Here is a 19,065-nt window from a genome sequence, read left to right as displayed (position 1 = left end):
CCACAGGCAGTGGTTTGTGGGCATGGAACCCAGGGAGGGATGCCATGTTGACTTTACCTTTTTCTCTCCATCAACACAAACAATCTGCAGTGGCAGTGTGCATGTGTTTGATGTGGGGTCCCTTAGGGTGGCACAATACATGCTGCAGCCCTTAGGGGACCCCCCGCCACAGGGCCCTTGGTACCGCTGGTACCTTTTACAAGGGACTTAGCTGTGTGCCAAGAATGTGCCAATTGTGGAAGCAATGGTACAGCTTAGAGAAAGAATATAGGTTCTGGGCCTGGTTAGCAGGATCCCAGCACACAGTCAGTCAAGTAACATCAGATGTCCGGGAAAAAGTGTGTGTGGGGGGGTACTGTCATAAGGGGCCAGTTTTCTACACATCCCATGTAATAAAATGGCAAATGTAACCATATCACGGCTTGTTAATGTAAGATGTACACCAACCAGCTATGTTGTTGGAAGAGCATGTATACAGAGTTTTAAATATTGTTAAGTGATAGGTTTTGTGAAAGGGGGGTGTGGGAACTCTAACACACATTGTTGGGGGACTGAAAGTTGTGTTCAACAAGATGCTTAGTTTCTGCTTATCTAAGGGAGTTGATGTAATCTAAAGTTAATGCCCCATAATAGCAAAATTCACAGTCTTTCTTGTTGGAGGAGCATTGGCTAATTTGTGGATTTGAAGCAAAACATCTTTCACTGCAGTGTTAATTTTGGGAAGAAGGTTTTTGTTGGACGTATCTTAAAGTCTTGAAATTAAACCTATCTTACTTTAGTTTCATAATTGTTTTCGATGGGTCAGAAAAGAAAGAAAAGAAGTCTTATGTAGTAATGTGGCACCTCCACTGGGTGACGCACTAGAGCTGCTGTCTTTCCTTGCAACATAGAAGTGCAGGCCATGGCTGTTCAAAATGAATTTCTTCCTCATTACTGCAGCATCCCTGATGTCAAGCCTGGACTGGCATTTCCCCGGGAGGCCTGAAGGGTGGGAGGCCAGTTTTGTTAATGGGGCCATTTTTGCAGCTGTGCTGCAGTATCGCCCCCCAGTAACAAAATGAGAAGGGCACATAATCTACTCTGGCTTTATGGCAATGTAACTCGTGCCACCCCATCACATCGGGAGCTGTGCTTGGAGGAAGAGGGTGAAGACACTGTGTTTTGAAATTTGATGTGGTTTTGAAAACACCCATTGCAGAGTTCTTTGTATATCCCACCTTTGTCAGATAACAATAAAAGTGCCAACATATCTGTGGTGATTAATATTCCTGCTGGAGAGAGGTTGAGGTTTGTCTACTGGCAGTTTTGATTAAACTAAAGTAGCATTAAGGTTTAATATGTCCGCTGCAATTAACATGCATCATGCAGATCACAGAACAGTAATTAAAGTGCATAGCTCAGTGGGTTACTGCTTTTATCATGTGTTCCTTTTGTTACTTGCAGTTCATAAGTTACACTCGATTACGATTAATAGCACAGTGAGCTATAAACTGTGAAGTTACAATGAATTACAATCTATAGCACAGTGAGCTACAAACTGCCATCAGAGAGCTGCATGTTAACTGCATGGTATCAATCAATCAATTCGTATTTGTAGAGCATGGCTTATCACCTCAGGGGGGTTATCCAGGCGCTAGGGGTTAAACGTTGAGTGCTGACGGCCTCTCGTCAAAGAGGCAGGTCTTCAGCTTCTTGTTGAAGTCGAGGAGGGAGTGTGTAGTTTGCAGGTGGAGGCGGAGGTCGTTCCAGGCTTTGGCGGGGAGGTAGGAGAAGGAATGGTCTCTGCAGCAGCTTTGGCAGATGCATGGGACATGTGCAGGGCGAGGAAGTTTGATCGGAGTTCTCTGGTGGGATGGTGGAAAGTTAGACGGTGGTTAATGTGTTTGGGTCCGATGTTGTGGAGGGCTTTGTAGGAAAGGGTCATAACCTTCACCTTGCATCTTATCTTATCTTATGGGTATTTATACAGCACGTAGCTACAGGAGGACTTCCCAGCGCTGTGTGGGTTGAGGCATGCTCCTTCCAGCCTATTGGTTATGCAAGGAGATTAGTTTGAGTAGAGCCAGGTTTTGAGCAGCTTTCAGAATTTGGTTTCTTCAGGCTCAGTTCTCAAACCTCTTATCATTGAATTCCATAATTTAGTGGACAGATAGGAGAAATATCTCCCACCCCATTTGGCCTTCTAAATGTGTGGAACCCTCAGGAGATCTGTGTTAGAAGATCTAAGAGTACTGTTTGGGGTGTATGGGTAATTGCCATTTACGTCAGGCATAGTGCCTGGAATTTCATTCTCTTCTCCACCGAGCCAATGCAAGGCCGCCAAGGCACTCTTAGCTGAAGACCATTTGGGAAGCCTGGAGATGGGTCCAAGCTTTCCTAAGACCCTAAGCTTTTTATAGGAGATGACAGAGAATGCGGAGTCTCTAGACTGTCTGGCCAGCCTAACAGAGCCCGTGGGGATGCCTTGTTTCCTTCTAACATCAGTTTGGTTTTGTCTCTACTTGGTTTTAGAAAGCAATTCAACATTCAGTGTGACACTTTCTCCAGGCAGGGGCCCAGCTGATATTGAGAACCCTCCTTCAAGGAAAGAAACACGACCAGCTGAGTATCATCAGCATAGGAAACAATAGATATTCCAAATTCCATAACGATGGAATCCAGCGGTCGGACATAAATATTAAGGAGAGTGGGACGGAGCATAGATCCCTGTGAGACCCCACATTCCAGGGGAACCATCTGTGAACGCTGAATTTTTACTAATAAATTCATGTATTCTGAATTATGAATCTGCATAGAATTCAACTTGATATTGAAAATAATGCACGACTTTGAAAAGGAGGCACAATGCGTTGAGAGATGTTGATGGAGGAACGTGATATCCCCAGTTCAACCGAGAGATCTACCCAGAGGCTCACCGCTGCACCACCCGACAAAATGTGGTCTAGTGGCAACTCGGCTATACTGCTCGTGGATGAAACTAAATGGCCCCACAATGCTGACAATGGCTGGCGGTACACTTCGGGCTAACTGGTCGGATATTACTGTCAATCTCTTGCAACATTCAGGATCATCACACATTTCACAACAGAGCTTCAATGAAACCCTCCCCCAACCGCCCATAATGGAAAGCAAACGGAGGTTTGGTAGATTGAGAGCTCAACACAATAAAACTAGGAATGTTGTAGAGAAAATGGCGCTAACCATAAAACTACGGGAACACGTTAAACAACATAAACAGCTGATTTGGTTGTTAAAACATAAACACACGGAAAAGGAGGCTGTCCATATCTACTCGTTGATGGGAAAGCACAGTCATGCTGATTTATGGAGGTACATTAAAAACAAGGTGGGACAGAGAAATCCTCGAATCAATGCAATAAATAAAATAGAATGGATAAAATATGTTAAGAAACTGTACACAGATAACTCATCGTTTTCTGAACATCAACTGGTTAAACCTGCCACATATGATACCCTGCTGGCACGGGACACCAAGTGAAGTTTCTAACATCTTGCAAAATATGAGATCATCAGGGGTCCCTGGTCCAAAATGCATCCCTGCACAAATCTTCAAGGAAAACAAAGAGCTTTGGTCCCCGGTTTTGTCGGCGCTCTGCTGCTCTTGTCTAGAAACAGAGGAAATACCCCCAGCCTGGAGAGGCTCTATACTGCACCCAATTTTTAAAAAGGGGGACAGACACGACCCAGCCAACTACAGTCTTATCGCCCTACTAGACATCAAAACAAAAGGCTTTGCCTCTGTCCTCTTGGATGAACTACAAAACTGGGCAGAGGACACTGGGGTAGAACCTCTCTGCCAAACTGGCTTTAGGGCCAGATATGCGACCATAGATAACATAGTGGCTCTCTCAATTCTGATCCACAAAGCAACTAGTAAAAAGACTTTTCCATTATTTGCGTGCTTTGTACACTATTCTGCAGCATTTGACGCAGTGGACCGGAACGGCTATGGAGAAAGCTCCAGAACTGGGGAGATCCAAGCAAACTACTAAGGGCAATAATTTTACTTTACTCATCAACCTGGGTAAGAGTTAAGCTATCGAACTCTGCCATTAGCCAGAAGATCCCTACCACCAGCGGGATAAAGCAAGGCTGTGTGCTCGCGCCCCTGCTAGTCAATCTTTACACAGCAGACATGTCACAAGCACTAAAACATGCAAACCTGATACCACCAAAAATGGGGAATCTCAGATTCACCCTCCTGCAATATGCAGAGGACATCATCTTGTTGGACCACTCAAAAACTGGCCTACAAAAAAGCACTCACTGCTTTGTATGACTATAACATCGCAAATAGAATGACGGTGAATCCCTCAAAAACGAAAGTAATAATCTTTGGTGGGCCGCAGAAACACCGGCATCTCAACTGGAAAATGGGGCAACTTAACATCTGCAGCACAGACACCTACAACTATCTGGGCATCTGGCTATCAGCTAAGGGAAAGCCCAAAGTTCATCTTCATCACTTGAAGGTAAAAGCTGATTTCATAATAACAAGACTATGCCAGTTAAACAAAACCATGGAAAGTCCGGCTGCCAGATTAATCCTTCAGTTATTGAAAGCTTCTTTCTTACCAGCATTAAACTATGGCCATGAAGCCTACCCAGGTCATCTTATGGCGCCGATAGAAAAGCTTCAAGTGAAAATCTATAAAAGAATATTCAAACTCCCACAATATCTAAGGAGTAATCTGATAAGGTTAGAATTTGGGCTGGAAGGTCAAAACTGGGCACATATGGGAGCTTTCCTAAAGTACTACCACAAATTAATGATGGCACCTACTAACACTCTGAAATCATTCCTTCGTCATATCTTTGAAGCAAAGTCAAACCCATGGTCACAATACTTATCCACAGCACTAACAGGCCTACAAATCAATCAAGCTGCACTGATAAAACTGGCACTGTCACAAATATCCATCAAGACGATCCTGAAAAGACAGACAAAAATCCTTTCCTGTGCATGTGATCTGGGAAAAGTGAGCAACACAGCAGTGCAAAGGTGGCGGCATCCTGTAAGAGTGATACACAGCATCTGGCACCGCAGCCCTACTTAGCTTCAAGGAATCAGGAAGGCCTGCATGACAAAAATTGCCTTTGCAAGACTGCTTGGACAAAAAATAAAGGAACTGAATCCAAATTGCCACTCCCTCACCAGCATAAACTGTTGCAGACTCTGTGGCTATAAAACAGAGACATTTATCCATCTATTATGCTGCTGTCCGGGATTGCTGAATGCACGACGCACTTTACTAAGACTTTTCTTCCTCCGCTATTGCATAAGTTCTTGCTCTGAGGCTAGAACTTTGGTATTCACTCTAAAAGAGCCAGTAGAGCTGGCCAAATTTGGGAAATATATCTCACAACTGCAAGCAAAATTAAATGAAAACTACACGTCAAACTGATTCAATTTTTAAACTATTTAACTGACATAAACTAATACCCTATTTTAAAAAGCATGACGCAAGGAATATACCATGGGCTCTAATATTTATTGCTGCAGCTCTTATTTTTCTTTAACTTTATTAGGCCTCAATTTTGACAATTTTATAAATTAAGAAGTGTGATTATTGTTTAATAGTGGTGCATTATTTGTATTATTAGTTGATGTCTGTAACTTGATACATTATGTGTTCCTTTTGCAAAGATTTTAAGTAATCACGCAATAACGTTTTTTTGATGATTTGATGAGGAGAGCTCATTTTTCTTAATCCTTTGCTGAGAGGTGCCATTCAGATCATTCTCACCTTCCCTGCTCATTATTCTTTACTTAGAGAATTCTATCCTGAATTTTATTTCTTAGATTTTGATGCTGAATGCTGATTCTTAAACTATGCTTTGCAAGTGGTTCGGATAGCTTAGAGCCCCCTGCTCTGAACCGTTCTCTTTCATGGTCCGATGCTGATGCTGGCCGAGCAGATGTCCAATTGACGAAGATAGTCGCAGCTTGCTGATCCATTCAGAGGAGTGGTATTAACCAAATGTTATTGTTTGATGTACTTTGTCTTTTGTTTCCAGGTACCAACCGCTAATTTCGATAGAGCCTTTGTTAGATGTTTTCCAAATTTGTGTTGACTAAATTGTTTTGCATGAAGCCCAAACATGCTATTCTAATCAGAAGGTTAGCTAGGAGACTCATAGAAAAAGTTTGCTAATTATTAATAACAGTTGATGTTTTTTTGCTGAATCTAAATGTATGCTATTTCTATTGCACAGTTGTTCTTGCTCTTGATTTGTACTGTAATTCTAGAGTGCGTAACAACACATGCATTGATTAAATTGAGATTCTTTAGAAAATTTGGTCAACAAGTGTTGTTTCTGTATGTTTATCATTTGATTTTGAGACGAAGTTTCGTGATATTAGCATTGTTAATATAGGGAAATAAACATGCTAACTTTTACAAGAAAGGTGTGGCTATTCATGGCCAAAGGGGTTATGGGGTGTGAGGTTACTGACTCCAAATGATTATTGATACTATTGATTGCTATTGTAATTGATTGGTACTAGAAAAGAGTCTTATGGGGGGATTTCCTCTAAGCGCAGTCAAAAGGTCCATCGAACCTCTAATAAATTAAAGATAAGAAACCAAATAAGGTCAGACACGCTAACACACCTCAGAGTAGCATTGAGGTCCCCATATCTGAAAAGAGCTTTCTTTTAGAATCTCCTTAGCGTCTCTTATGCACGGGAAGTCAGTGGAGGCTCCTGAGGTGAAGGTTGATGCTGGTACGCTTGGAGAGGTCTTGGATGAGTCTGGCTGTGGAGTTCTGTATGGTTGGGAGGCAGCTGAGGAGCTGAGTGGCTCATTCTGGTGTTGAGCGCGTTTCCGTAGTCTAGCATGCTGGTGATGAGGACCTGGGTGATTGATCTTCTGGCATCAACGGGGATCCATCTGAAAATCTTTCGTACCATGCGGAGGAGGAGGAAGCAGGAGGATGCAACCATGTTTATCTGTTGTTTGAAGGTGAGGTTACTGTCGACGAAGATGCCTAGGTTGCGGGCGTGGTCAGTCAGGGTCGGAGGTTGACAGCTGAGAGGACTTTGTGTTACAAGGGCCTTGTTTTGAATACTATTCTGGCAGCCTTGCTCAGCCAGCAAATGTGTAATGCACTATGCTCTCCAAGGGCTGAAGGATAATAATTGCCCCAAGGCACTACTAACTCAGTAGGCTCCAAATGGACATCTAGCCACGACCAGTGGTATTGCACCTTCTGCTAATGCACACAGTTTATTTCTGATAAAGGTTTAATGTATGCACGGAAACTCACCTCATAATGCTTTGAGGGCATTCCATTTGCAACACATTTTTGGCATAAGTCAGCCTGTGGTGGTCCTAGGGCAATGGGACCACTACCAAAACATTCAGAAAGATATCCTCTTTCTGCCCAGGCCATCTCGTTCGTCACACTAGACTAGAGGGGGATCAAAAATCATAACCTCTTCTACCATTAAATGCTTATTTAAACACTTATAGCTGGAACTTTTGTTTTTACAGCGGAGAGGAGTTTGTGTTATAAGGGCCTTGTTTATAATAATGTTCTGACAGCCTTACTTGGCCTGCAAATGTGTAATGCACTATGCCCTCCAAGGGCTGAAGGATGATAATTGCCCCAAGGCACTACTAACTCAGTAGGCTCCAGAGGGACAGCTAGCCACCAGTTGTATTGCACCTTCTACTAATGCACAAACAGTTTATTTCTGATAGTGCTTTTGGTCACACAGTGACTTCGAGCTGCAGTCAGTGGTACTGCACCTTCTGCTATTGACTCTACAGGGACATCTAGCCATAACCAGTGGTACTGCACCTTCTGCTATTGACTCTACAGGGATATCTAGTAACAACCTGCGGCACTGCACCCTTGGCCACTGGCTCCACAGTTAAATGATATTTAAAAGGCCTTAAAATGTGTAATACACTATGCCCTCAAGGGGCTGATTATATGGTTACACTGCAGTATTCTTTATCATTCTTTTTTATGTGATTATGCTCTCTAAGGGCTGAATATATGTTTACATGACCATGTTTCCTCCAAATGCTAATTTTACTGTGGTGCTCTGTAGGGGCTGTTCAGACCATTACAGTCTAATGCCAAGTGTACAAAGGAACACACAGTTTATTTCTGATAAGGGTTTAATGTACTGCATGGCTAAATATTTATAAGGGTCCCAAATGCGAGGTTGTCATTATCCTTTACAATGCCAACAGCTCAATTCCTGTAATATTTTGCCTCGAAGCGCTGATGAAGAAAATATATAATCAAGATAAGGACTAGAAAGTAGCCTAATGTGGGGTGGGATGAAACCACAGAACTGAACAGAAGGTTGGTGGCCTCGATACGTGATTTATGGATTTTGATGCGTTAATTTCGTGGCCCTGGAGTTACTGGTATTAATGACACCACTTACTCTGGCGGGTGGAGTTGAATCAGTGCTTAATTTGCAAATAAAAAGGTGCCGGTGCCCAGAGCTCTCCTCTGAAACTCGCGGCTGCTCCAAAAAATGTGGGAGCACGGAATACCAAGGCAGAGTAACCCCTAAAGCCATCTTGGGCCTCTATAATCCATTTACAGCCACCCCTTCCCCTTCAACTCACACTTGCAGCTTTCTCCCTTTGTGACACTTTTTCGTATATCTCTTCCTCCGTCTTTCCAATATGTCTTTTTCTCGCAGCAAATGCCTGATGCTGAGAAATAAGTGCCGGCCCTCGAAAATAAGTGCCGTGCCCCCGCACCGGAATCCACCAGCTGAAATTAAGCACAGAAGTTGATGGGTATTTCAAATGGAACTCTGAGGTTCCTCTGAGAAGTGAAGAATTGCACATAGAATCTGTAGTTCTGGTCCATTTCCATTCGAATACCTCTTTCGCTCCAGGTTTTTCTTCCAAGGTTGCAGATGCTTCTCAGCAGATGGAGTCCCAGTATGAACGGTAGCGGGTCAGCGGTTACCGTGGACCTTGTAATTCGGATGGGATCTTTAAATGCCCTTCCGGGGCATATCACAATTGAGAGGGACATTTTAATCGAGGTATTACAGTCCTTATTGTAGCAATGTCTCAAGGGAAAAATAGGAGTTTAAAGGTTAAAAATTTGAACAGGGATTGGCAGGGACGTAGCTTCGTGTGTGGGGAGTGTTTAGGGTGTTACATCCCCCCCTAATAAATGCATTTTGTGCTAAATAGTTGGTTACAGGTACTTTCAGTGGGATATGGTGAGGTGTCTGTCGGATTTCACAAGGCATTTTTCCCATAAACACAGACAAAAACGCACACACACACTCCCTCCCTCTGTTTTGAAAGTGTTTTAAAATGTTGGTTATTTTACCAAATATTGCATTTTCTCTCACTTAGTACCCTCACCAATCCATATGCGTCTCCTTTTCCACTGCCCCCCTCGTGCACCCTGCTTGTCAATGCATTTTAACATTATATGCCAGTGTGACTGTTGGAAAATATGAAGCTGACCCCTCCCCCCCATCTCAGTGGCCAAGCTACGCCCCTGGGAATTTAACGAAAAAGGTGGGTAGAATGCAGCAGCAATCACGAGTGGGTTACTTTGTGTATTAATTCCACTTATGAGGGGCGAAAATCTGAAGTTTATTTTTGCAATTGCATATTTAGTGGCAGATTTACAAGAAAGTGGCGCATCGGTCCCCATGCGTCACTTTTCTTGCGCCCCCCCTACCGCACCTAACACCATGTTGCACCATATTTATAATATGGCGCACCATGGTGGTCGTTAGCACAATAGCATAAAAAATTTTGACGCTATTGTGTCGCTTTGCTGCACTCGTGTCAAAAATTGACACTAGTGCAGCAAAGCACAGGGAGGCCCGTAGGTTACTATGGGTGCATCATTTTAACGCCTGCCTAGGGCAGGCGTTAGAAATACAGAAATAAATGGCGCAGTGAAATGTTCTAAATTTCACTGAGCTATTTATTAAGGCCTTTCTTCGTCGAAATGCCACCTTGCACACATTATGCCTGACGCATGTATAATGTCGCGCAAGGGGTCGCAAAGCGGGGGGAAAAGGCCACCTTAGTGCTGCCTTAGCGTAAAAAAAAAAAATATGCCCCTCAGGGTTTTTGAGCATGCAAAATGTATGGAAGTTGAACACTTGTGGCCATTCATAGACATTTGAATGCCATTCTCTCATGTTAATAAACAGGAACATAAACCTAGAAAAAGGCGAGATGAAAGGTCTGATTACAGATGATCTTTTAAACTGCACATAGGACAGTAATTACAAGTGGTGCGACATTTATCACGCCTGGAAATTAAGTTTGCACCCTTCCTTAAATTTCAACATAGGTAGAAAGTCCAGTATTTAACAGGACATACAGACTTTGGTGCAATAAACACCAAAATCTGCATGTTATTCCCCAAAATTCAGAATAGGCGATAATCATTGTGTTTTTATTTTCAAGAAGATTTTATTGGAGAGATTCAGCAGCAGACAATAAAGAGGGAGTAAAACATGTGACATATGCAAAATCACTGTAGAGTTAACAATTACATCAATTGGAAAGAAGTCGTTCGTACAGTATAAATAAGCATTATACAGTTGCATCGATCCAAATCAAAGTTCAAACATAAGATGATAAACAATAGGTGCTAAGTCCCAAAGAGGTAAAAAAGTAAGAAAAATAGGGGTGAAGGGGAAAGGAACGGAAAGAGAAGTTGGATAATAGCAAATGTTGAAAGGAACAAGTAGGAACATTAAAACAATGTAAGACAGAACATCTGAACCGTGGGGGGATATAGTTCAAGGAGTTTAATTTTTTCCAGGTACTAGTCCAGTTTGATAAACATTGCGTTTGATAAATTCCAAAAACTTTTATGTTGGAATGTATTGGGTGTGATAAATATAACATTCAACCAGAGGTGTAGCTTTGGGGGGGGCGCGGACTGCTACACCCCCCTAATAAATGAATTTCCTAATAAATAGTTGGGTACAGGTGCTTTTAGTCGGGTATGGTGAGATGTCTGCCGAATTTCACCAGGAATTTTTACATACATTCAGAAAAAAACGCCGTTTTTAAAGTCGTCAAAAACATAGGTAATTTTACAAAATATTGCGTTTTCCCTCACTTAGTACTCCTACCAATCCGCATTCCTCTCGCTTTCCGCTGCACCTTAGGCCCCTCCCATGCACCCTGCTTGTCATATAATGTATTTAAACATTATGGCCCATATTTATACTTTGTTAGCGCAGCATTTGTGCCATTTATTTACGCAAAAGCGGTGCAGACTTACCAAATACAATTGTCTTTTTAAGTTTGCGCCGCTTTTGCGTCAAAAAGCGGCGCAAATGCAGCATTAAAAAAGTATAAATATGGGCCTATATTCCAGCCTGATTGTTGGAAAATCTCAAGCTTGCCCCCCCAATCTTACTGACCAAGCCACGCCCCTGCATTCGACTACGATGTCTAATAATCAGGCCCTATATGTATTTCCTGGTTGGGAAAGGTGTAAGGGTTGGTGTAGTGGAGAAATACTTTTCGTGCAGTAGTTACTCTGGGGCGTGCTGCACTCACTCCGATGGACTGTCTGCCCTCAAGGGTGAAAGAGTAAGGCATCAGGTATAAGCTTGAAACACAATGATTTCCATGGATTTCCGTGGGCATTTTTGGGAATGTTTGTGAATCTCCAAAAGTCATAACTCTACTCAGGTAGTTGGATGGATCTAATGATGTGCACATTTCTGACTTTTGAAAGAAATTTTGTGCTTCAACAACACAGTGCATAACACATTATGTTTGCAAATACCTGCACATCTCTTTAAAAAGGCTGGCGTAACCAGCGCAAACGCCTCTTCCAGAGCGCAGAACATCAAGGGGTTCGTGTATCTTCTCGGACAACCCAAAGAATCCATCCACATCATATTCTGCAATAAAAGAAACAGAGACTGTGGTCAAATAACTGCGTGATACTAGTTGCATAAACTCCATGAGAGGCTTAAGTTAAGGCCGTAGTCAGGAAATGCTTGTATAACTAATGTCAATGTCAAATTAGGTGTAGAAGAAAGCACCATGTGAGGACACAACTTTCACATTCAGATTCAGGATGTGCTGGTGGGTCCAACACACAGATGGAAGCTACATCCTTGGAAAATTCGCAAATCTGGCAGATCATCTGTGTGATCCTTCTTTAGTGGTGGGCAGGAGATTTTCATCAATATTCCTAATGTTGTTAACGCTCAGTTTAAGTGTCATGTGAAAAATGCTGAAGGAAAACTAAACATTGAGGGTCATATTTATGACACACATAGAAAGAGGAAAAAGGGGGATTTCTCTTTGGGAAGGCATATCTTTTTGGCACATTCCCAGGTTTATCAGGCTTAGTAAATCTGGAAATAAATGCGTCAAAAACCATGGTAATGTGTGGAAACCCACACAACGCCTGTGGAATGCCCCCCTGGTGCAGAGTAATGTAACATAGTGATTTGCGCTGCATTGCATTACTCCAGATTTTTTAAGTCATTCAAAGCCACGCAAATATGACCCTGAGTGTTGAAAAACACACAGGCAACATTTTTATATATGTGGTGAAAAAGGACCTGCTGCATCATCTCCCCCAAGGACACCCACGGACCTTTCACCTGCAGGAACTGCAACTTCAGCGCCAGCCTCAACAAGCTGAAGGAACTCTCCACACAGAGATACCAACAACCTCCACAACCCCATCAACTGCCTGCTCCTGAACATCCGCTCCCTCCACAAACACGCCACCGAACTCTGGGATTTGATTGACACTGCCCGACCACACATCGCCTTCCTTACCGGGACCTGGACCAACCCCACCTCAGTACCAGATATCGCCATCGATATTCCTAACAGATAAAGCATCCCAAGGAGGGACCGGCCCTCCCGCCCAGGTGGAGGACTTGCCATCGTACACAAGTCCTCACTACATGTCAAGGCCATCCCAGAAGAACAATGCACCACCATGGAACACCTTCACTTCCTGGTTCACTCCAACCACAACTCCTCCATCCGCGGCACCCTGGTGTACAGGCCACTCGGCCCCCACCCAGCTTTCATAGACGACGTTGTAGACATCGCTACCCTCCAGGCCCTGGCGTCAGACGACTACCGCCTCCCCAGCCTGAATTTCCACCTCGACGACTGCCCCGATCCAAACACCACCACTCTACTCGACAACCTCTCCACCCTCGGCCTCAAACAGCTGGTCTCCGCACCCACACACATCACAGGACACACACTGGACCCCATCTTCACCTCAAGCAACCGGATCACCATTGAGACCATATCCACCCAAGACTAGACCGACCACCGCTGCATTTATTTCACAATCACCACACCCAGCAGCCGCACCCGCACCCCCAAAACCCCACCAAAGGAAATGGAACGAAATCATCAACGAGCAACTCACCTCATCTCTCGCCAAATCCCTCCTTTCTCCCTCCGATGATGCCAACACAGCAGTGCAGAATCTCAACACATGGATCACCGAATGCGCCGACACTCTAGCCCCCCTCTTGCTGACATCGGCCAAACACATACCTAAGAAAGCTAGCTGGTTCACCACCAAACTCCAAGAATCAAAGCATGCATGCAGATGTTTAGAGAAAAAATGGAGGACCACAGCGCTTCTCAGTCATCAACGAGTTCAAAGATACCCCCCCTCAAAGCCACCAGCAGCCCCCGTCACAGGACCTCTGTGACAAACTAGCCACCTTTTGCCACCGCAAGATCCAGGACATCTACAACAGCTTCCTCCCTGAAAATCCTGGCACCGGAACCTGTGACCTACCCACCCCCCCAGAACCCACCCAGACCATCCACTGCTGGTCCACGCTCACCAAGGAGGAAGAGGTCAGCATCATGAACAGCACGAGCCCCCAAAGACCCCTGCCCACACCACATGTACATCAGAGCCAGCACATCCATTGCCCCGAGCTCCGGAACACAATCAACTGCTCCATCAACACTGGCACCTTCCCTGAGGACTGGAAAGACGCTGAAATATGCCCTCTCCTGAAGAAACCTTCGGCCGACCCATCAGAACTAAAGAATTTCGGCCCATCTCGCTGCCACCCTACCCCTCCAAAGTACTGGAGAAAGCAATCAACGCACAACTACGGAATTCCATCGAAGCCAAAAACTCCCTGGACAGCTCCCAGTACGGCTTCCACAGCAACCACAGCATGGAGACAGCCCTCCTAGCAGCCGCCAATGACATCCGATTACTCCTAGAACGCAGCCGCACCGCAGCGCTCATACTCCTCAACCTCTCAACAGCCTTCGACACGGTCTCCCATAGCACTCTACACACCAGGCACCACGACATAGGAATCCACGGAAGAGCCCTGGAATGGATCCACTCCTTCCTTTCCGGAAGGACACAGAGGGTCAGACTCCCGCCCTACACATCCAGACCCACAGGAGTCAACTGCGGAGTCCCCCAAGGATCCTCACTGAGTCCCACATTGTTCAACGTATACATGGCCCCTATAGCAGCCATCATCAGAAGCCACGGTATGAACATCGTGTCATATGCCGATGACACACAACTCATCATTTCCCTCACCAAAGACCTAGACACGGCCAAAAGGAACTTCCACTCAGGAATGGAAGCCGTCGCCACCTGGATGAGAGAAAGCTGCCTCAAGCTCAACTCCGACAAGACTGAGCTCATCATCCTCGGAATCGCCACCTCAGCTTGGGACGACTCCTGGTGGCCCACATCACTCAATGCCCTCCCGCACCGACTGAGCACACCCGTAACCTAGACATCATCCTCAACTCCTCCCTATCCATGACACAGCAGGTAAACTCAGTCGCCTCTTTCTGCTGGCGCACACTCTGCAAACTTCGGAAGATCTTCAGATGGATCTCAGCAGACTGTCGCAGGACAGTCACCCACGTCTTAGTCACAAGCAAGTTCGACTACAGCAACGCCCTCTACTCCGGCACCTTGACTAGAAACATCAAAAAACTACAACACATCCAGAATGCCGCGGCCAAACTCATCCTGGACCTCCCATGCCGAGAACACATCTCCCAACACCCGAGGACCGTCCACTGGCTCCGGGTCGAGAATCAAATCACCATCAAGCTACTCACCCACACGTACAAGGCCATACACAGCGCAGGACCAGCCTACCTGAACCACCGCGTCTCCTTCCACACCCTTGCCAGACCACTCCGCTCCGCCCAGATGGCCCTGGCCACCATCCCTCACATCCGCAAAACAATTGCTGGAGGACGATCCTTCACCTACATCGCAGCAAAGAGCTGGAACAATCTCCCCCGGCACCTCAGAAAAAAAAGCCCGTCGCTCACCATCTTCAGGAAGAACCTCAAGACGTGGCTCTTTGGATGAGGCCCCTCCCCTTACCCCCAGTGCCTTGAGACCCTCACGGGTGAGTAGCCGCGCTCTACAAAAACTGATTGAATGCCTGTTTAAGGTTAGATCTATGCACTAAAATCTATACATTCCACATATGCAGGTGTATTTGCTCTGGGATTTTTACAAATCTCATAAAAGCAGTAGTTCTACAAAAAGCTTAGATGTAAACTTACAAATCTTAACCTTAGTACTTTTCGTTAAGTCGCCTCTAAATGACTGGTGACATGTTTGTCTCTTGGAGACATTATTCTTTTTCCTGGTGATGTGATGAGCCTCAGTGCTTAATTTGTGCTTGTTGTTTCCGGTGCGGGCACCAGCACTTATTTTTTAGGGCCGGCGCTTATTCTTCTGCCTCAAGCATTTACTATGAGCAAAAGACATATATGGGAAAGACGGAGGAAGAGAAAAACAAAAAAGCGCCACAAAGTGAGCAAGCAGAAAGCTGCAAGAGTGAGTTGAAGGGGCGAGGAGAGGCTGTGAATGGATTAAAGAGGCCGTAGTTGCGTTCAGGTTTACGCTGCCTTAGTATTCTGTGCTCGCACATTTAATTGCAGCCGCTGCGTGTTTAAAAGGTGAGCTTTGGGCACCCACACGTTTTTATTTGCAAACTAAGCACTGATGAGCCTGCATCAGCACCAGCCATTGTGCTGGAGATGGACCAGTGATAGAGGGTACACACTGAGTTATGTGCCCCACTGTAGAACCCACAGTAAGGTTTGTAAAGTATTATGAACTAAATGGACTTCAAAGTCAAGGTCGAGGTAAAAGCTCACTATGAAGTCAGAAAGCAAAGGAAAGGGTTACTGCCTGCATGCCCACCCCTCCATCCACTGCAGAACCATATTTCTATCTGCGAGAAGCAAGAGGGTGGATTACCAGAGTAATCTGTGCACTCTCAGGTGACAAAAGTTACTAACCATGCACTCAAGACCGCCATGTCCAAACATACAGACCACAGTTCATTAATACATTGTAACTTAATACTCCTGATTTAGCAAAATATTGATGTGCCTTACTCTTGCGGTACTCCTGACACCCTACTGCATGGCAGAAGAAAGCCAGAAGCATGTAAAGACTGCTGGAAGAGTAAGTCACACATACTCACTGAGAAATGTGTCTGAATCAGGCGCTTCATGTGCAAACTTCGCCTACTATAGACCGGGACACAATTTAACGCTATATGATCTAAATACTTTAATTTAAATATATTTTTTAAATAATATTATAATGTATACTCAGATAATATGCTCCTTTGACAAAGTTCCTGTGACTTTGCAAAAAGCTTTTTTAATTCTACCTCATATTTCTATTCCAGAGAGTTTGACTCGAAGACATTTAATAATACATCTCACCAGCAGGACATTGTTCATCCCTGAGGCTTATTTTTATTGGTGTTTTGTTCCCATTCAGAAACAACTGTACATTGTGTTCTGAGATGGAACCCAGCCAGTCACAGGAAGGAGACACCAGGCGGCAATCAGGGTCACCACTTGGCACTCATTGTACCAGGTGACGCTCTGAATTGTTTCATCCTATGTGTCCTCCACTCATGGTATTTCAACGTGAAATTAATTGTCCCACCCATTCTTTCCTTTTTTTTTATTACTGAAAGCACTGTCTACAGCACTCTGAAATTGTTTCACCCTACGCTTCTCTTTACAACGTGAAATGTATCCAATGTACTTTTCTTAATATTGCAAACACTTTGTACAGCGCCTTGAGAGGGTTTCACCATCTGGTTCTTCTTTCTTGTGGTGTTACAGTTCCTTACATAGCGCCCTAAAACTAGCCCGCACCATGCAAAACAAATAAATACTATATTACTCTATCAACCCCGGCATTTTGATGAATCATCCTCAATCGACTGGTAACCTTGTTAAAGATTTTCGGAAACATTTAAAAATCCTTCAATTTTAATGTTTTGATTGGAAGAAGTGGTCACAAAATTCGGGCTCTTTTGTTTAAAAAGTTTATTAGTGCTACGTTTTAATTGCTTATACTTTACAATACTAATCATGTTGTTTTTTGGTTTAATTTGTAATACTGTTTTGGATCTCGGATAGGTTTTGGTAAATCTTGTGCCAGATGAAGTTAGAATAACATATATTGTCGTGGGAGCAGTGGCGTTTATCCTCTAGTATCAAAGGAGACATGCCTTGCAGTCTCAAGACTGAAGCAGAGACTGTTTCCTTTTCCTTTAGAATGTAGCAGTGGTTTTGAACCTTTTGACTTCTGTGGACCCCCACTTTATCATTACTGGAACCTGGACTCTCACGGAATCATTATTGGAAACCGGTGACCCCCACTGAGTCATTACTGGAAGACAGGGATCCTGGCCTTCTTTGTAGACGATTTGAATTGCAAAACAATACAGAGATGATACTGAAACAAGCATTCATCAAACACGTACACCAATGATAACTCATTTTGTTCAATGTGCAGAAAAATATAAATAAATTTAAAAAAAATTAATAGAAAGTTTGGAGCTTTTCTAAATTCAGTTGAACCCACACATGGTCCATACTGTATTCTGTTTGATGCGCCTGCCCTGCTCCCACAAATCAATCTGAGGATACTCATTTAATTTTTAGCCTCCAATTTCAAATTCCTTGACATGTACAGTACATTTTGAATTTTCATTTGTACATTTAGCCACTTTATCTATATACACTTTACTAAACTGTTAATATTGTTTATTTTTCTAAGCAGTCACTGACCCCCTGAGGAGGCTTCGCGGACCCCCAGGGGTCCCCGGACCACAGGTTGGGAACCACTGGTCTAGAGTACTTACCATGCACAGCAACTTAAACTTGTGAGTCCAGATGCGTCCCCTGCCAGGCCCTGCCAGGCCCTGTCAGCGGCTCCTTTACTGTACTGGGTGTATATTTGTTGTGTTGGAGTCAGTTTTACTTCAACAGCCAGTCACCCGCACCCTCTAATCTCTTCACAAGTCCTTTAGACGAGGGCACCAGTTTATCTGTGCGCTTTCACACCTCTGACACAAGCTCTGATGCCACGAGCTGTAGGACACTGTGGGGGTCATTCTGACCCTGGCGGTAAATACCGCCATGGCGGAGGTTGGCGGTAGCACCGCCAACAGGCTGGCGGTGCTCCGCCGGGCATTCTGACCGCGGCGGTACAGCCGCGGCCAAGAAGCGGAAAGCCGGCGGTGTACCGCCGACTTTCCGCTGCCCATGGGAATCCGCCATGGCGGCGCATCTTGCTGCGCCGCCATGGGGATTCTGACACCCCATACCGCCATCCTGTTCCTGGCGGTTCGGCCGCCAGGAACAGGATGGCGGTATGGGGTGCCGTGGGGCCCCTGGGGGCCCCTGCAGTGCCCATGCCCTGCATGGCATGGGCACTGCAGGGGCCCCCGTAAGAGGGCCCCACAAATAATTTCAGTGTCTGCTTTGCAGACACTGAAATTCGCGATGGGTGCAACTGCACCCGTCGCACCTTCCCACTCCGCCGGCTCCATTCTGAGCCGGCGTCCTCGTGGGAAGGGTGTTTCCCGCTGGGCTGGCGGGCGGACTTTCGGCGGTCGCCCGCCAGCCCAGTGGGAAACCCAGAATGACCGCCGCGGTCTTTTGACCGCGGTACGGTCTTCTGGCGGTTCCCGCTTGGCTGGCGGCTACCGCCGCCCGCCAAGCTTAGAATCAGGGCCTGTAT

At 45.0% G+C, this 19,065-nt stretch overlaps 1 protein-coding gene across 1 annotated transcript in view; it reads right to left on the bottom strand.

Moving 5' to 3' along the window:
* The window catches only part of LOC138250283 (kyphoscoliosis peptidase-like), a 398,104-nt gene that overhangs the window by 260,779 nt on the left and 118,260 nt on the right, over positions 1 to 19,065 (bottom strand). Inside the window, exon 4 of the mRNA XM_069205011.1 lies at positions 11,788 to 11,905. Within this exon, the coding sequence (XP_069061112.1) occupies positions 11,788 to 11,905 (118 nt within the window). The remainder of the gene's footprint in view (positions 1 to 11,787; positions 11,906 to 19,065) is intronic.

Source organism: Pleurodeles waltl, chromosome 1_2 (assembly GCF_031143425.1).
Source record: "Pleurodeles waltl isolate 20211129_DDA chromosome 1_2, aPleWal1.hap1.20221129, whole genome shotgun sequence".
Taxonomy (NCBI): Eukaryota; Metazoa; Chordata; class Amphibia; order Caudata; family Salamandridae; genus Pleurodeles; species Pleurodeles waltl.
This window is presented reverse-complemented; position numbering and strand designations above follow the sequence as displayed.